The 19,073-nt window shown below is 45.1% G+C and overlaps 1 protein-coding gene across 2 annotated transcripts in view; it reads left to right on the forward strand.

The window, feature by feature from the left end:
- The window catches only part of XRN1 (5'-3' exoribonuclease 1), a 2,611,979-nt gene that overhangs the window by 1,171,980 nt on the left and 1,420,926 nt on the right, over positions 1 to 19,073 (forward strand). Inside the window, exon 19 of one of the 2 annotated variants that reach the window (XM_069618274.1) lies at positions 14,068 to 14,171. In XM_069618274.1, coding sequence (XP_069474375.1) covers positions 14,068 to 14,171 — 104 coding nt within the window. Of the gene's footprint in view, positions 1 to 14,061; positions 14,172 to 19,073 lie in introns of both variants that reach the window. The other variant, XM_069618273.1, reaches the window with a different exon arrangement.

The following is a 19,073-nucleotide window of genomic DNA, read 5'->3' on the forward strand; positions in this document are numbered from 1 at the left end:
TCACGCCGCTAAAAATGCGGGAAGGATTATTGCAAAGGGAACAATTTTTAAGCGTCGCGCTTGGCTACGCCAGTCGGGCTTCAAGCAAGAGACACAAACCATACTTCTTAATATGCCCATTGAGCCTAACATACTCTTTGGAAAGGCAGTTGAAGACGCCTTGAAAACTGCTAAAGAGGAATACGATACACTAAAGTTGTTAGGCCAGCTAACCAATAGACCCACTGGTCAGAGAGGCAATAGTAATTTTTGTCGCTCACATGGACAAAATTCACAGAGGGGTTCAAGCTACAATCGGAATCGGGGAACGTCATCGGGTAACAATGAAGGCCAAGCCTCACAAGGTTACCAGAGGGGGCAGTGCAGATCCCACGGCCGGGGGAGGTCCACGTCTAGAGGTGGTACCACACCTCCAAAACAGTGACTATCCGCTTCAAGTGCCCTCCCATGCCTCTCCAGTAGGAAGGCGTATTTCAAACTTCACCCAAGCATGGGAGGGAATCACCTCAGATAAATGGGTGCTATCCACCGCAGCGGGCGGTTATTGTGTGGAACTCATCCAGCGACCCCGGAACCATCCCCCGCACCAGAAGATTCACTTGAGGGTAGACCAACGCATCCTCCTGGAGGAAATCGCAACGCTGCTCAAAAAGGATGCCATAGAAATCGTCCCGGCCGACAAGGTAAACAAGGGTATTTATTCAACCTACTTCCTTGTTCCAAAGAAAGATCTAACAATGCACCCAGTATTAGACTTGCGCCCTGCAAACAAATATGTCAAGCCACATTAGTTCTGCATGACTACGCTACAAGAAGTAATCACTCTGCTAAAGCGGGGGGATTACATGGCAACATTTGATATGAAAGATGCTTATTTTCATATTTCAATGTTCCCAACACACAGAAAATTATTGCGGTTCAAGATAGCAAACCAGCCATACCAATTCAAAGTGCTACCCTTTTGGAATAGCATTCGCACCAAGGGTATTCACAAAGGTATTGGCGGTGGTGGCCGCGCATCTGCGCAGGGAGGCAATCCCAGTATACTCTTACCTGGACCACTGGCTGATTAAGGGGGAGACTCTGCACGTTTGCAGGCAAAACATTGAAAGAACTATCAACCTTCTCTTTCAATTGGGCTTCTCAATAATCGAGAAAAAATCAAGCCTAGTGCCGAGCACAAACAGTTCCTAGGAGCTGTAATAAACTCAGAAGAGGGGTTGGTCTTTCCATCAGAGGAAAGAGTCCAAAACATGTTACTGCATATTCCTCATAATCAAGCCGGCCGCCAGATGAGCGTACGCAAAGCTATGCATTTGCTAGGCATGATGGCATCTTGCTTACTTGGTACCACACGCGCGCTTGCGACCCATGCAGGAATGGTTGGCGAGAACAGTGGTCTCAGGCACGCGCTCAGTAGGACGATCTAGTGGTCGTTTTGCCAACACTAGTACACAACCTTCGCTGGTGGACAAGAGAACATCTGTTGATGGGGAAAACCCTTCCACAATTCGGAAGTGCAAGCGATTGTCACAACGGACGCCTCACTCGCCGGGTGGGGGGGTTCATTACCTTCATCACACAGCTCAAGGTCTGTGGACACATGCTACGGCGCAGAACCACATCAATCTGCTGGAACTACTGGCAGTGTTCAACGCCTTTCAAGCATTCCAGATACACCTAACTAACCAGTCAGTGCAAGTCCTCACAGACAGCACTACGGCAATGTTTTACATCAAAAAACGAGGACACACGTTCTCCAAATCTGTCCAAGCTGGCACAACACATTTGGAAATGGGCACTCAGATGGAAAATATTCCTATCGTCACAGCATGTTCCAGGGGAACTCAACTCTCTGGCAGACTCACTGAGCAGCGATCCCCTACCAGAGGAACACAAATGGCAACTAGACACAAGGGTCGTAGAGAAACTCTTCAATGGAGTTTCCCCACAATAGACTTGTTCGCTACAAGCGAAAACAGTCAATGCCCAGACCTTGAGTTCACGTTCCCCCAGCCAGGCTCCAAGGGGGAACGCCTTATGGATGAACTGATCAGGGAAATGTGCTTATGCCCCCACCCCCCCAGACCCCGACTCCTCTCATGAACAAGGTGGTTAACAAGATCCACAAGGAACAAGTGAAACTCATCCTAGTTGCTCCTATGTGGTCAAGGCAACCTTGGTATCCACATCTGCTCAAACTGGTGATGTGCGATCTCATCAATCTCCTGTGCCTGACCAATCTCTACTCACTTAGCACAGGGAATTAGCAGTGCACCCTCAACCACACTCAATGAACTTGGCAGCATGGCTCCTGAAGTCATAGAGTTCGGACATCTTAACCTACCACAGAGGTGTATGGATATCCTGAAGCAAGCACGCAAACCTGTTATTTCAACAAGTGGAGGATATTTGTAATTTGGTGCCAGTCTACACAAATGAACCCCATAGAATGTACCCCATCCAACATTCAATTTTCATGCTCCACTTGCTGGACTCGGGTGTTAGTGTTCAACTCTTTAAAGGTCCACCTGGCAGCCTTGTCAGCCTTCACCACCTCCCACAATATAGTCTCATGGTATAAGGTGCCGGTCATCAAGGCATTCATGGAGGGGGTAAAGAGACTTCACCCTCCGTTTTCAAACCCGCCGCCAGGATGGGATCTCAATTTAGTACTCGCTAAGCTCATTGGCCCCCCTAGGACATATTGTAGATTCTCCTCTGGGTGCTACAGGTATAGGAGCATATCATCTGCGTACAATGAGATCAGGTGTTGTCTCCCCCACTCCCGCAATCCCCCTGAGTTCTGATGTCCGCCTCTCCTTATTCCTCCCTTAAATACACCGCCAATGCATCCAGCGCTAAAATGAAGAGCATCGGAGACCATGGGCATCCCTGTCTAGTGCCCTTACTAAACTGCCACTGTTCTGAGATAATGGAGCCCGTTTTTACTCTTGCCAACAGTGCGTTCTAAAGCAGTCGCACCCATTCAATGTATGTGGGCTCGATACCATATTCTTTCAGGACTGCTAGTAGCCAGGGCCATCTGACCGAATCGAACACCTTCACTGCATCAAGTGAAACTACTGCTGCTTCTGGTCTCCTTCTGGGTATAATAAAAAATGTGGTGTAATCTCCAAGTTATTTGTTATATTCCTGTGTGGGACATATCTGGTCTGATCCTGGTGTATGAGTTTACCTATGACCGGTCTTAATCTATTCGCTATGATTGCTGTAAAAATCTTCCCATCTTGGTTCAGCAACGAAAGGGGCCTATACGATCCACATTCTGTATCCGGTTTATTCGGTTTGAGGAGTGGGATAATGATCGATTCTCTCAGGGACCCTGGCAATTTGCCTATGTCTAATGCCTCATTTAGCATTGCTAGTAATGGCGCAAGTATTTCAGCCATATATTTTTTATAGAATTCCCCAGGGAGTCTATCCGCACCTGGGACTTTATTGGTTGATAGTGTCCTTATCACACACTCTAGTTCTTCTACCGTGATGGGGATCTCTAGTCTATCACTCTCTTCTTTGAGTTTGGGAAGATTAATCTCGGACAATGTCTCTTGTATATCCATCTCTCCCCCCCCCCCTCCAGATTCTTTATACAAGTGTGTGTAATAATCATTAAAACATTTGTTTATGCCTTCCTGGGTCTTCTGCAGCTTCCCATCCTTCCCCTTCACTGCCCTAATTGTCTGCCTAATGGTCTCACTCTTATACAACCAGACTAGCAGTCTGCCCAGCTTGTCTCCCTCTGCATGTTGTCATCAATGTATTTCTTATAACTTAAGTTTGCCCAACCGTTCCCAGTGATCCCTACACTCCTGTAGGCGTGATATCTCAAAGACCTCCTCCTGGGAATCTCTTACCTACTTGCATAATAGTTTGATTTCTTCCCCGTCTTTTGTAAATCTCGCGTTATGATATCCTGCATCCCCTTCGACTTAGTTATAGCTGCCCCTCTCACTACCACTTTGAAGGCTTCCCACAATGTGCTGGCTGAATCCACACTGCCAGTGTTATTTTCAAAATATTCTCTCACCTCAGCTCTTAGATGCTCCCGGAACCCTGTATCTTTTAGTGCTTCGACCCTCAGTCTCCATTTTGGGATTTTAGTTCGTGGGTGGGGGAGGACCTGCCACGTCTCGACTAAAGGGGCATGATCTGAAAGGACCATAGCTTTATACTCAGCAAATGTGATCTCGTTCCACATCTCCTCCCCAGTGAACACATAGTCTAACCTCGTGTAGATTCTGTGGGGTGGAATAATGTGAGTACACCCGGTCTTGTGGATACTTCATCCTCCATACATCAACTAACTTGAATGTGTGCAACAACGTCTTCAGGGCTTTGGCAGAAGGGGTCGGATAAGCTAACTTATTATCCAACCTATCTATTGTCAGGTCTAGAGTACACTTGACATCTCCTCCACATATCACCGTCCCATCTCTATATGGGCTAATCATAGGGTATAGAGATCTAAAATAAGCCGCAGTGTCCTGATTCGTGGCTTACTCAATAATATCACATTTCCTTACTTTCCTCCACAAATAATTACCATCCTACCATCTTTGTCTAGAATGGTCTGAAGGACCTTAAATGGGACGTGAGGTGCTGTCCAAATTAGGACCCCCTCTAGCATATGCCGAGTATGTTGAGCCCAGGGTCAGCCAGCCCCATTTCTGTGTTATTGGGTCTTGTTTATCTTTAGTCAGGTGGGTTTCCTGCAAAAGTGCTATGTCTCTTTTCTGACGTCTCAAATATGTCATAACCCGGTTCCTCCTAATGTAGCTGTTCAAGCCTCTCACGTTCCAGGTTACTATTCTAAGTTCACTCATAATGTCCCATTCTATCCACCCTCCTCTCTCCACAAGTACCCCCATTCGCCTTTCCTTGTGTGTATCTGTAAGCCAACTCCCTGATAAATACCCAAACTTGCCCTCCTCACATCCCAACCGTTCCCAACAGTTGCCCAGCTCCAAAACTGAATCTCAGGTGTCCCCCGCATCTCACTCCTTTCTCGCCCCATAGCAGGTACTCGGAGTGCGGAAGGAGGATACTAGACTACCAGTATCCCAACTAAACTACCCTAATGTGGGTAAAGAGTGATCCTTAGCGCTGTACATTCCTACGCAGCGCATGTGTGTAGCCATCAATGAAAAACGCATGTACACATCATTTCCAGTGTCACTATCGATACTTTGTGCTAGTCCCTTATCATTGCGAAAGTACATCAAACGCCCACTGCAGTTTCACTCATCACTTCATTTTACCTATCCAACCGTACCTTTACGGCAACACTTCTCACGTTCCTCTGGTCCATGGCGTTCCTCAAGGTTCAGTCCTTGGTCCCTTTCAATTTTCCTTATATATTTCCTTTCTTGCCCCCATTATCTCATGTTTTGGAGTGTCACACAACTTCTATGCCGACGAGACCCAGCTCTTTCTATCCTTCTCGTCCTTCTCCTCGGACATCATCAGAGACTATCATCCTGCCTTTCTGCCATCAAGTCTTGGATGACCTCTCACTTCCTCACTCTCAATGCTGGAAAAACTGAGGTCCTATTCTTTCCCGCAAACACCCTCATCTCGCAATCTCCTCCCTCTTTCGTCTATTTTCCTCCCTCCTGTCTCTCGATCTCTCCCACCACCCGCAATCTTGGCATTTACTTTGACTCTAATCTGTCCTTTGACCACCATATCGCCCTTACATTCCGCGCCTGTCGATTTCATCTCTACAACATTTGCAAAGTCCACCTTTTTCTCACTTTCCACACTACAAAACTTTATCTCCTCACTTGTCTTCTCCCGACTATTCTATTGTTCTGTTCTGTTCTTTGGTCGTCCCCACTCACGCCTTTCTTCTCTTAAATCTATCTATCACTCTTCAATTTGTTCACTGTCTTCTCTCCTACCATGACCCGATTTCTCCTTCCTTTGCCTCTTTTGGCTGGCTGCCCTTCTATTCTCAACTTAAATACAACTTTCTCTGTCTTGTTTTCAAAAGTCTCTATGGCCTTGCTCCTGACTATCTTGCATCTCTCCTTTCTTTTTACTTCCATCTTGCTCCCTTTGCTCTACTAATCTTTTTATACTCTATGTCCCACATCCCCCTTGTGCTCAATCCCGCTTTTGCTCGTTCCAATTCCTAGCCCCTCTTCACTGGAACATGCTTACCCTATCTCTTCGCTCCATTACTTCCTATGCTCTGTTCTGTTCCTCTCTAAAAACCCACCTGCTACAGTCCTCTAATTTATGCTGCTTCTGAACACTGATTAATTTACTCTTATGAACGCTAATTGATTGTTACTGTTTATGAACACAGTTTTAATGTTACTGTTTTATGAACACTGATTTGCATTATGATTCTTTATATTGTTGACTGTCCTATGTAAAACGCTTTGGACAAAGGCGCTATATAAAACACAATAAATACAAATACTTCCCTCATCCAGCTGATCTTGCTGCTCCGTCCGCATATTCTGTGAGTCCAACCATTTGCTCAAATCTTCGGGGATCTCGAAGAAAAGGGCCCGACCTTAATGCAGGATCTTCATCTTCGCTGGCTACAGTAGCATATATTTGTGATTGGCAGCGCATAATCTTTTAACAGCCCCATAGCTCATCCTTTGCTTTTGTACCAGAAACGTGTAATCGGGGTATGCCGTGATAGATGCTGACACTCGGCTGATAGTTCCTCCTTTCCGGAAGTGTTCCAGGAGTCTCTCCCTATCTCTGTAGTTCAATATCTTGGCAATCATTGGCTGGGGCGGGGCTCCAGGTGGCGGTATCCTCGTTAGGGCTCTATGTGCCCTCTCCACTGTGAACCCCTGGGTGAGTGATCCGGCTCCTATTTCCTGCAGGAGCATGTCTTCTATGTAGTTAGTCTGGTTCTGACCTTCCACCCCCTCCGGGAGTCCGATTATCCACACGTTGTTCCTTCGTGCCCGTCACTCTGCCTCTTTCGCTCTGTTTTCAAGATATCACACTTGTTTCAATATGGATACTTCCTGGGTGCTGTCCTTGCTGCAGCTTGTGTTAGCCCTCACTTCCTTCTCTAACACCCCAGTATGCTCCACCAGTGTACTGACACCCTGCCTCAAGAGGTTCATATCGTTATTGTATAGATTTTGAATTCCAGTGTAGATTTCTGTTCTGCTATGGCCTCTAATATTTGCCGGTTCATTCTCCCTGATGTTTCTTCTTCGCGTATTTCTAGCGACTGTGCCTTTGCAACATCTGTGATCGGGGTGGGTTTGGCGAATGCATCCAAGGACGACTGCTTTTTTTAACTTTTATTTGCTTTAGTTGTAATTGTAGCATCCCCTTGCTCTGGAACACGCGTTATGCTTGAGCGGTGCAGCTGTATATGTGGTACTGTGCTGGGTTGGGAGTGTGTTCTGCCATAGGTGTTGTGGCACCTACTGTATTCATTCTGTTTAGGATCCTGCCCTGCGTACGCACTCTGCCGTTTCATCTATGACGACTCCTCTCCACTACCTGTATATCAGGTAGCTTGTAGGGCATGCGCCTCGTGTGTTCTTCGTTCTTACGCTAGTCTCTGTAGTCCTCAGCCAATTTTATGGGTCTGATGATAGGTGCCTGGTATTCCGCCTTTCGTGCTAGTTTTGCCTTCTCACTACTCTGCCTTATCACTACTCTGGAGCGCTTGCCACCTCTCACTTCCTCCGGTGTCTCCTCGCTGTCACCTTCTTGGTTATGGTCCTTTTAATATGGCTCTGTGCTTCTTTTGTGCCTTACCATCCTGTTTGTCTCTGGGTTACAAGGTGGGCGCAGCTGGGTCTGACCTTGGGATCACAGTTCTCACTGTCTTCTGCGGTATGCCGCCTTGATAATGTCTCTGGCCGCTTTTCGTTTTGACCTTACAAGTGTAGTACGTCTGAACTGTCCGGCTGGCACTCTCTTGCTATGCTTGTCTTCGCATGCGTCCATCCGTCAATGTTTGCCACTTGCTACTATGGTTGGTGCCCATCTCAAAGTTGGTTGGGGGCACTAGGGGTATAGTCGGGCTTCTGCAGTAACATTCTCGTCGTTTGACACCCTGCTGTGCTTGCTCTATGGCAGCTGTACCCCTACCGTACCCTTAACAACTTTGTGATTACCCAAGGCCATCCACGTCTGCACAATCCTCTTCTGTCACAATTCTATTCACCTGCACCCATTCCTGATTGCCACTCACTATTGTGCCGTCTGTATTGTTTATATGATGCAGGACCGTGGTGCGTAGTCTCTATTGCACTACAATGTCCATTGCCATGTACCGCCCGCTTCATTCGTGTTAGCCTTACATACACCGCTGGTTCTCCTGCTGCAAACTTACACTCCTGTTCGCTTCCATGTATGCTATTTCAGCGCTTCGTGTCCATGCCTCTCGGTCGACGAGAGGTTTCTCCCCAGCTCGCTCAGCAACCAGTCAATGCAGTCTACTAAGCGTGTTGTGCGGCCCCTCTTCCCGGTCAATATAAGCATTTGTATCGTGTCCGTTTCACTATCTGCAGCTCAATCGCTGCCTTTCAATGCTTGTAACAGTATCACTTTCCACTGCGAAGTTGCAGTGTGCCATCCGTTGTCTGTTGGATCTTCCAAGGGGGCCACACACAGTCACGGGACATCAGTGGTTGCAGTCGGATGCTTTTATGTTGCACCTTACATACCGGACTGTGCCCCTGCCATCTCTGCTATTATATTGTGGGCCGCATCCGCAGTATCGCCAACCAGCCTCTCCTCCAAGTGTCTCTGCGCGGCTTCGTGTCCTGTCCGTGGCACTCCGTCCTGGTTCCATTGCAATACACACTGCGTTCGATCCCTGGTGTGACGTTCTTATCTTCTGGACCTTTTGGAAAAACTTCGATCCCTGTGGCGGTGATAAGCCTGCTATTCCACTCTTGTGCTGGGCCGCTATATACAGTACCGTCTTCCGATTTCCGCTTAGTCTGATCCCCGAACTACCCGCTGTTGGGAGCCCATTTTTGTCGGGCTGTTGTCTGGCTCTTCACTTTTCGGAATCTCTGTCTTGCGGACTGGTCCTTTGTCTAACACCAGCCTCCATCTTGTTTGTCTCCACATCTCGGATTCCGGAATCTTCTTCAGCTCTCGTTATAACACTGGTGTTGCTATGCACCTCGAAATTCAATCCGTGGTGTGCTGCATACATTCATGCTTCTTCGGTTACGGTTATGTTTCCCAGCTAACTTGGAGAGTATTTATTCTACAGGATCATAGACGGATCAGTGGGAGCGCGTTGGATCCACGTCTTACACCGTGGCCATGTAGCCACGCCCCTCCGTATGGTTACACTTCACGTTCTTTCAAGGCAGAATTTGGTCTTATGCAAAAGAACACATTAAGTATGGAGGGAACGCATCAAAACGGAACTGAGGCTGATGGTCACTGCATGCGCTATATGTGCCGGTGGTGGAGTAGACATTGGGATGGAGGCCTTCAAGGGACATCGAGACGACAGGCATGGTCAAGGTCATAAATCTCGCCCAATTTAGACAATAAGGGCCAGGCTTGTGCAGTGTTTGCCTTTAGCATCAGGGTGCCACTGCTGGACAGTAGCTGTGTTTTCATAGAGAGCAACCCAAGCTTGAGTTGCATGTATTCAATTGAGTTAGATCACGATAACCCAATACAGCTCTCCAAAAGCGTCCCTCTACTACATATAGTCACTTCAGATCTCTCATCCCCAGCACCTCCAGCACATGGAAACTTGCAGGGCAGAACCACTGTTTGTAGAGGGCCAAAACACCTTTTAATGAAAAACCTGCATATTCAATGGAGAACCTTTTCAACATACAGGTGATTTGTCTTGCCCTTCTAACCTTGGATTCAATGATGTCTCCATACCCAGAGAGCCCATTAGGCCTGGGTGCTGTAGAATTTTTAAGCTTTTTCAAGTGAGTATATACATTTTCCAAATTAAACACCATGGGCCATTCGAAATAGGGTGATCCTGGCTCGTCGGACATGTCCTTAACATGGAACATTCTATCCTCAATATGTTCGAGCCATACCCTCGCCGAGATGGGATTTAATATTAACTGCTCTGGGGACCTCCTGGCTAGAGACAATATCCCCCACATTCTGCTTACATTCCCAGTCTTCAATGCCTCGAACATCTGGTACCAATTTCCTGTCAACCCCATTTTACGCATTCTTGCACACCAATTTTTTTATTGGTTCTTCAGCCTGCTGGAATTTCCCCATACAGAATACGTTAAGGAGTTTGATTTAGTTAAATCCCTCAACTGCTTATGCAACCTTCTTTTCGCCACATTAATCTCAGGAATGGGAAATATTTTCCTCAGACCTTATCACTTTGCCCCTGCAAGTACCTTTAACCAATGTTCAATTTTCATTTACAGAGCGGGATAATGAGACGACATTAACATTGTGTAGTCCATGTCGTAATGATTCACAGGCTTTCATCACATTATGTTCAGTCCACATCAGCCTATTCCCCACCTGGGAGGGTACAGGATCTACCGGGGCCTTGGGGTTTTGGTCCAATGGGACTACTGACCAAGTTGTACTAAGGACTGCATGATGGGACTGCATGATCGCTGGCCTTACTGTTACAAATGGATCAGGAACTAATTACTTCAGTCATTACATTGTAACAACACATGTAATCCAGAGTAGCCCTCCTGTTCCCACCGGTAGGCAGCAGTGTAACCTTGCACACCCACCCAAACCAGATTTCACAGGCTTGGCATAATAAAAGTCAAACAAGGTCAGAATGTGAAGGGCCATTATTTTTCCGCAGGTACTTAAAAGTTTCCTTCTATTCATATATGGGATGTGGCCTTTCACTACAACGTTCCTGATTGTACATTTTTCGAGATGAAGTGCACAGTTGGTTGCTAGGGCAGATGGTGGGAAAATCAGAAGACCATCCGCATCTACCAAGTCTTCGTAGATTCGCCTGCATAATTTTACACTCATTTGTACTGCAAAGTTCAAAACATCCCATGAGGATCCCACCGCTAGGTGCTCTGTGTGATCATCATAAGAGCAGTAGGTATTTCCGGACAGGCGAGTGGACCCCAACACTTTGGGCCACTGCTCCGACTGCACCTCAACATGTACTTCAGTGGGAAGAGAGTTGAGGGTCTGCAGCAAATTAGGTGAGGTCGAAAGCCTTTGGGTGGCTAGCAGGATTTCTTAAGGTGGGCAACAATATGGGAGGCGGATTGGCGGTGGGTAATGGGCCAGCCGCCTCCGTTGGGTGGCGGCCATTGCACATCAAATAAAACAGCTGTACTAAAGAGTTATTGTCAATACCCCCAAATGATGTGTTCGAGGCAGCCCCCAAGGACAGAGCACTCATAGATGTATTAGTCTAGGTCTCAGGTGCAGCTGGAGCAGCAGGCTCACGCGTCACGTTTGCGCTTTTAGATTTGAAATATTTGGTAGTGTGTCCCACAAAGGGCAGCAGGGTACTCTTCCATAACAGACCCTTGCTGTGTCAGTGCATGACCTCTTTAGCACTCATCAATGGGAATCCTTTAAGGGTCGGAAGGCACTGCACGCTTGTACCCATAGGGTTTACTTTTGCTTTTGTACAAATTGTATGTCCTTTGCTTGCAGGGCGCTTTGCCTGGCATAGCTAACGGCAGTGCAAAAGACTTATCACACAGGCCTTTACCTTCTGAAGAGCTGTCTCTATGATGGTGTAGAGGTCCTAGTCATTGCCCACTTACAGCACAGAAGGCGTATTCGCTTTTTAAGAACAGGAAATCCAAAGCCAGGAGTATCCAAACCGCTGCAGCACAGAGAGCTCACAGAAAATGCACTCCACGACGCTCTGACTATGGGGTTATGTGTAAAATTGGCAGCAGTAGTACAGAGGGAAAGCAGACTGGTGTGAGCATTCTTTCAAACGCAGAAAACACTCTTTGATATAACAGCTTGTTATACTGTGTTTCTTTTGCCACACTCACCCCTGGAGAAGTATGTTAGGTGCTCGACCATAGCTACTTTAGATGGGCAAAGTAAACTTGTACAGTATTGCAGTGGTGATACTGTGGCTATAACTTCGACGTCTGCAGATTCCTCAACCTCTGCAGATTTCTCACAATTGCATAGGTGGAGGTAACCACTACGTGTTCGAGCCACGAATCCCATGCCATTTGCAATGTCCGCATAGACAGTTACTTGCAAGCAGTCGATACAGAAATTAAGAATTTTATGATTAGTAACATTTAGAGTGAACCTGCTTTGGCATACACCAGCCGTTTTATCCTAATGAAAGTCTAAACTAGGCTTCAGTGAAATTGATTTGTGGGAGACATATTGTATCTCCTAGAGACCCCTAGCACTGCATGGGAAACCAGATTTAAAAATCATGCTCCATATTCCCAAAAGCACATTTATTAGAATATTCAAAGGGTTCAGGATTACAAAAACGTAAAAAGTTCAGATTCCACACATAGTAATTAGAGACAAAAAGGACCATGTTCTGCTTAAGCTCCACATTTGACAAATGTAAGCCTTAAGGGGCACAGTTTGAGGAAAATAAATGGGATAACTAGAAATGGTGCACCTCTTTAAAGTATTCTTTTTGTACCTATTGTTTTAAAATTCTTCTCTAATGCTGAATTCTAGCGTCTCACCCATTTGGTGAAAAGATGTATACATGTACAGTGTCTCATGGGTGAAGAAGTTGTACTGATTTTTTTAGAGTCTGTGGGAGACCTATAGCATTATTGGGAGGCTTAGTGATGGGGATCTACATTTGGACACACAAGACTACACAGTGTCTAACATCACACCAAGAGATAGAATTGCAATCACAGTCAGATTTCTGTCGGAATCCCCTCGCAGAGCCAATGAAATACTTTCCCCTGAACTATCGTATTAGCACTACACCCGTCCATTTTTATTTATTACTTTAATTAGAGGTTTATTTAGAATGCATCATGAATAACAGCAAGGGCTATAATATATGGTGGAGGACAGAAATAGTTGAAAGGGAGATATGGGGATCCTCAGGTTATGTGTGTAGCTCAGAATAGTTCTGACCTTTGCTGAACTTCAGACAATCTGGCAAAAGCCAGAGGCTTGAGGTTGAAACCAGTGTGAGGTTGAAAATGGATTATCCTTGTAGATGCAGAGACCTACCACCAAAGATGTTTGTGTCTGAACTTATAGGAAACAAGTAAGCTGTGGCATTGTGTCCCTAGGCCTCTGGCTGGCTGATAAAGTGGAGAAAGGCTATGACGATGTAGTCAGGAGTAGAGCAGTGAATTACTCTTTGACCAATACATGGAATATTGAAGTCAATGCAGTACTTTATAGAGAGCCAGTGAAGGGATTTCAAATCTTGTGCTATGTAGTCTTCTCACTTTAACATGAATATGAGACTTCCTGTAAAGATCTGAACCCTCTCCATTTCGTTTCAGTAATACAGACAGAACAGGGCTACTGCCATGATCGAGTGATTGTCTGTAGTAGTCGCTGTGTACCTTGAAGACTCTTAAGGTAGATAGCAGCAATCTTGATGACTAGATTTGCTGTTGGGGTCAAGGAGAGGTTCATATTGAAGGTCACTCCTAGATTGCAGACCTGATAGAAGTCAGTTTGATGACCATGAGAATAGTAGAGCTGATGGCATGACTGAACCATGCAGATGAACTTCATACTTTGATCCGGTAAGGCAGACCCGCAAGAGTAGGACCTCAAATGTTGGACATTACTCCACTTCGGACCGGGGATTGCCCTCAAATCTGCCCTGGCAGCTGGCCGCATTAATAACATAGAGTGCTGCCAATGTGTGGTTCACAATTCACTTCAAACCCCCTTACCATAACTGAGGGGTGACTTAGTATCTGAATTGTTTGGTGATTAGTTGTTAGTTATTCTTCTTTTTGGAGATACAGTTTCAATAATACAATTAAGGTTACGTTCACAGCTACATTGTGAAGAAACAATAATGTAATATATTTACTGCGACTAAATCATGCCTGTGAGTGCAATGTACAGTCAAGCCAAACGCATCATTAATACATTATCATGCTTTATGCTTAGTTACAGAGTGTAGAAAATGTAGCTTCAGCAGTGCTTGGGAAGACGGTCTTCGTCAACTGGCCCCATCTAGAAGAAGCCAGAGTTGTTTCTGTATCAGATGGTGAAATAAGGTAAGTAAGCCTGGGGATTTTCATTGTTTTTGGACACTTTAACCACATGTCCATATTGCATCCAAAGGGAAATGTTCATGTTTGTGAGAGCCCTGTTGGTATTCTTCAATCTATAGTGTATCTGCCAGACACAATTTAGGATCACTTCACCTGTGCTGGTGGATAAGATCAAGAAATACTAAATGTACCGACCCTAAACCCGTGTTCCACAGTGACAGTTTCCAATAGTTCCTGTTTAATCAACACTACAAAGATTGTGGAAGGAAGCTACTCTGCATTCTTTTTGTTTTTCAACATTATTACTTTCTTTTCGGTAACTCCTTTGGTCACCCTATAAAATAAATAATATCTTTGTAGTCAAATATGTACTTTCTTCCTATGCATTCTTAATTCAATAGAATAGCCTCTGACATGTATCAGACCAGCAATAGGACCTACACATCTCCATCCATCGGCAAACGCGCCCTTTGTAAAATGACTATTTAAAAAATGTACTTTATTGCATATATGTTACTCATGAAATCTCACTGCAGTTCCATAGACTGTGCCTTTTTTTAAAACCCATTTTTGTTTTGTTTTTTCTGATTGACCAGTTTTCTTCTTAGTTTTGCCTAGGTTTTAATGTGTTGTATTGTGCAGAATTTTTCTTTTGGAATATTGAAGTGATAATCAGTGGCACCTTGTTGCTTATAGCAGACAATATGTAAGCCAGGCACAGGCAGAAGGGCAGCGATTGCAACCGTGTGGTGTTCTCTCTGTCATGCCGCATGTCTGAACCGCCTGACGCCATCCCATAAAGCAGGGGCCCTTCAGCAGCCAAGCCCCTCGCAGGCCGAAGGGCAGAGTTTGCAACTGTGTGGTGTTCTCTCTGTCATGCTGCATGTCTGACCCACCTGTCACCATCCTATAAAGCAGGGACCCAGCGCCATCAGCGGGCAAGCCTGGCGCAGGCAGAAGGGCTGTGTTCACAACCGCATTGTGTTCACAACCCATGGGGGTTTGCCCGTCCTCGTAACATCAGGATCATCAATGTTTTTGAAACGCAAGCAGCATTTATCTGGCATAGGACAGGAGCAGTTTGAACCATAGTGGACAGTAGGTTTATTGGCCCCTGGGCACCTGAGTGGCACAAGCTGGTGGTGGAGCGATTGAGTGCCCATAAATGGGAGCGTTTGCTTAAGTCCCTGAACAGTATTTTTGTAACTACGTGATGATTGCAACGGGAGCGCTGACATCTGTTCTTTGCCCATTATTCTTGTTAAGTTGATAAAGAATTGACTCTGTAATCAATTGACAGCTTTCTAGGTGATATCATCGAATGTGCAGCAGGTGGAGAGGTCCTGTCATACTGTGTGCTATTGTTTTATTGTTTTGTTGCACTAGTGCACTAGCACATGTCTGGACATGCCTTTTGAAATTGCAAAATTGTAACTTCTCATGAACATTGGGATAGGAGTGCATAGAGTCCCTGGAGGACAGAGAGCAGGGGGCAGGATTCGGACTCTCGTTTCCTCTTGAATTAATCAGATGTTTCCTGCTCTTGTGTGAATTGCTCGCTGTATTTGCTTTTATCTTTATGTATTTGTGCTGGGTAGTTTTATGGCTTTGTAGTTCCTGTGGTAAGACTTAACCGGACAATAAGAAATCTACTGGTTGAATCTGGGCTTGATTTAATCGCAAATGTATGATTAGTGTTTTTTCTCTGTGCTTGGTATTGTGTGATTTGAATAATCCAAACAACCTGTGGATTATATAAACATTAGATTATCTGTGATCTCTGACACTGTTAAGGTGGCTACCCACTAATTGTGATAGCTCTGATGGCCCCTGGTGGCTAAGTGGCATCGTAAACATGTCCAAAAGGACGGCTATTGCTTCCCTCTCACCTGGGGAGGGTCATAGGAAACACCATAATATTTTCCAACCAATTAAGGATGTGAACATTCTGATGACTGAGATTAGAGGGTTATTGGATAACATTGATTGTCTGGAGGGTGGTAGCGCCTACGCTTGGCAGCTGGGGGCGGGGAGGCAGCAGCTAATTGTGTATTAAACACAGACCATGACTTAGCCTGCGATATTAACCATGTTGTGACCCCAGATGTTCAGGCGCCATCCCTAATAGTGAGCCCAAGAAAGGAAGAAAAACATGCTCATTTGAGTGCTCCAGGCAGCCGTAACAAGGATCACCTTGCCCAATTTGAGATAGAGAAAATATCGAGGCAGGAGGGAGGGAAAATCTGTCCTACATGTGAATTCGGCTGGGAGAGAAGGGTCATTAGTAAATGTAACCAATATCCCTATTGAAGTGCATAATTCAGGCGGACTCAAAGTTATTATTGATAAGGTGGACGTAGCAGACTCCGCTGTCGTAATCAATCCAAGTGGGGTTGAAATGGGGAATAGATCTAGAACAGAAGAATGTTTTGTGGTTGACCCCCTGGTATCACTATACAATAGATTTTCCCTTCTGGTCCAGGTTGGTTCTCCTGATAAAGGATTGAAAAAGGGGCAAATGTAAGTGGAAAAGGGTTATGAAAATGATTGGGGTTTTCAAAGTTATCAAGCAGTAAACGAGTAGCCAAACTGGCCTTGTGCAGTGGCAATGGTGATCATACAGGCACTGTTATGCACTGCATTGTAAAACCCACAGCGCTTAGAACGCCAGTAGAACTCAGAAAAGAAATGGTGAAATTAAGAATGAAATTGGTGAAATTAAGAATCTTATTTTAAACAAGCTTGGAAGTTGTTAGTCTTGGTTAGGAAAATTAAAGTACTTGGAGCGAGTGTTGAAGACCTAGCAAGTAAGATGAGAGCAGTTGATTCTGCTAGCCATCTAGATGGTGTTACCTATATGGGAAAGAAGCCTGCTAGTATAACGGGAGAAGAACAAACACTTATTGGCATAGCCCCTATGTGTGATGTCCAGGAGCCTCCAGGAGGGAGTGGTGTAGAGGGGAGATATGCCCATAAGGTCTAGGAGTATACGTGGAAATACCATGGTACCTAGCGAGGCTGATGCTTCTGGAGTTCTTACTCTCTGTTCTCTCCTCCTCTCCCTTTTCTTAACTCCTCCCCTTTCTTTCTTCTATGCACTTACTCTATCAGAATTGTCCCAGGACCTAGTATGATAGCAACCTTGTCTGGCTCCTCCCCTTGTTTTTTCCTCTCTCCCCCTTCAGCACTATCTGAAATGTCGTCAGGCCTAGTACGATAGTCGCTTGTTTGGTTCCTACCCTCCCTTTCTGCACCCCTCTCACTCACCTTTTGTTTTTCTCCGGCTCTACCAGAAATGTTGTCAGGCCTAGTACGGTAGTCGCCTGTCTGTTAACATGTCCTTCCCCCTCCCCCCCTCCCTTCCTTATCTATGTCTTAGCACTTGCATTATCTGAAATGTCTTCAGGCCGAGTATGATAGTTAATTTCATATCCTTACTGTTCGTGGCCTGTAAGAATGTCATTGTATTTTCCCTTGTTCCCTCCCTTGCCTTGAAGCGCTTTGAAACGCTTGTGTATAGGCGCTATATAAATTATATCACATGAAAAAGGTGTTATATAGTCTTAATGAAATAGTATTACAGGTGCACCCACAATCCATTGTTAAGGGTGACAAATCCAGGTTAAAGTATAAAGTAACTGCCTTAACCAGTAATAAAATGGTGGAAGCGGCAGGTATGCTAAACATGCGTCCTCATTTTCTACCATGCTAACCAGAATTCGGCCAGGAAGATTTCTTGAATTATTGGGAGCCATCATATGTGCGTGCCTTATTTATTAGCTTTAGGGTGGCGACACTAAATATTGATACTTTCACCAGATCGTGGGAAAATGGTAGGGCTGGTCAGTGCCCTTTACGTAAGGGGGGGAGAAGAAACAATTGTACACTGCTTCTGTGTGAACCATTGAAACATGTGAGAATACGGCTCTTGAAACGATTATTGCAAAGTGAGGGTTTTCGCTGAGTGGTGGACGCTGTAAGACTTTGTAAAAGCACTGCTAATCCTTATTGTGTGGCAAATATTGCAACTTATAGTCATTGGGTGTGGTTGTGTTGACAAAGGATTTGCACCGCTACTGTAGTTGACGTTTGCATCCTCCTGCAAAGTCACCATTGAGACTGAAATAATTTTAGATGGGTCTGCGAGTTCATGTTCCCCAATTTAAGATTCTAGATGTTTTTCTTTTAAACATTTTTTAAAATGCCAATTTCTATTTGGTATATAATTGTGATTGGAATAGTTGATGAATAATGGCAATTTGGTAGGGGGAAGGCTTTAGCAGATATTTGAAATGGCTTCATTGTACATTTATGGCCTTGTTTCAACTGTATTTTGTGTAAAGTATTTTAAATTTCACTTCCATGCTTAAGTGGGGTTCTTCGAAAAATGTACGCACTCCTAAATTACATTTCATGCTTCATTTTATTCAAATTGTTAAGTTATGTATTGTATTTCTGAATGTGTATGCTTTTATGGCTTTGTGCCGAAAATTAAGCTATACTTGACTTGTAATTTTAGCAGCTATATTGATCCCACATTTCCCTTCAGATACAGTTTGGAATGGAACTTTTTTCCAAGTCGCCACCAGGCGATGCCAGGCCGGTTCCCTCTGGGATCCTTGGCTCCCTGGACTGGAGAGTCTCCCTCTTCTAAGGTCATGATCCCTTTGCTACTCATTACTTTTGAAGCTCCTGCATACTAACAGACTTGGAACCTTCCTAGGCTGAGCAGTTAATATTGTTTTTATATTCCTCCTCTGAGTCTCGGGGTGCCTCTTTATTCTACTCTTGATTCTCGCCCTCCAACTTCCAGTCTTTCGTCACAACATGGTTCCTCTCTTGATGTTCAGCCTAAAGCCTCTAATCTATCACTGTCTCCTTTGCCACTACGCTCCACTCTCCTCC

This window comes from Ambystoma mexicanum, chromosome 10, assembly GCF_040938575.1.
Source record: "Ambystoma mexicanum isolate Mex_15411 chromosome 10, UKY_AmexF1_1, whole genome shotgun sequence".
Taxonomy (NCBI): Eukaryota; Metazoa; Chordata; class Amphibia; order Caudata; family Ambystomatidae; genus Ambystoma; species Ambystoma mexicanum.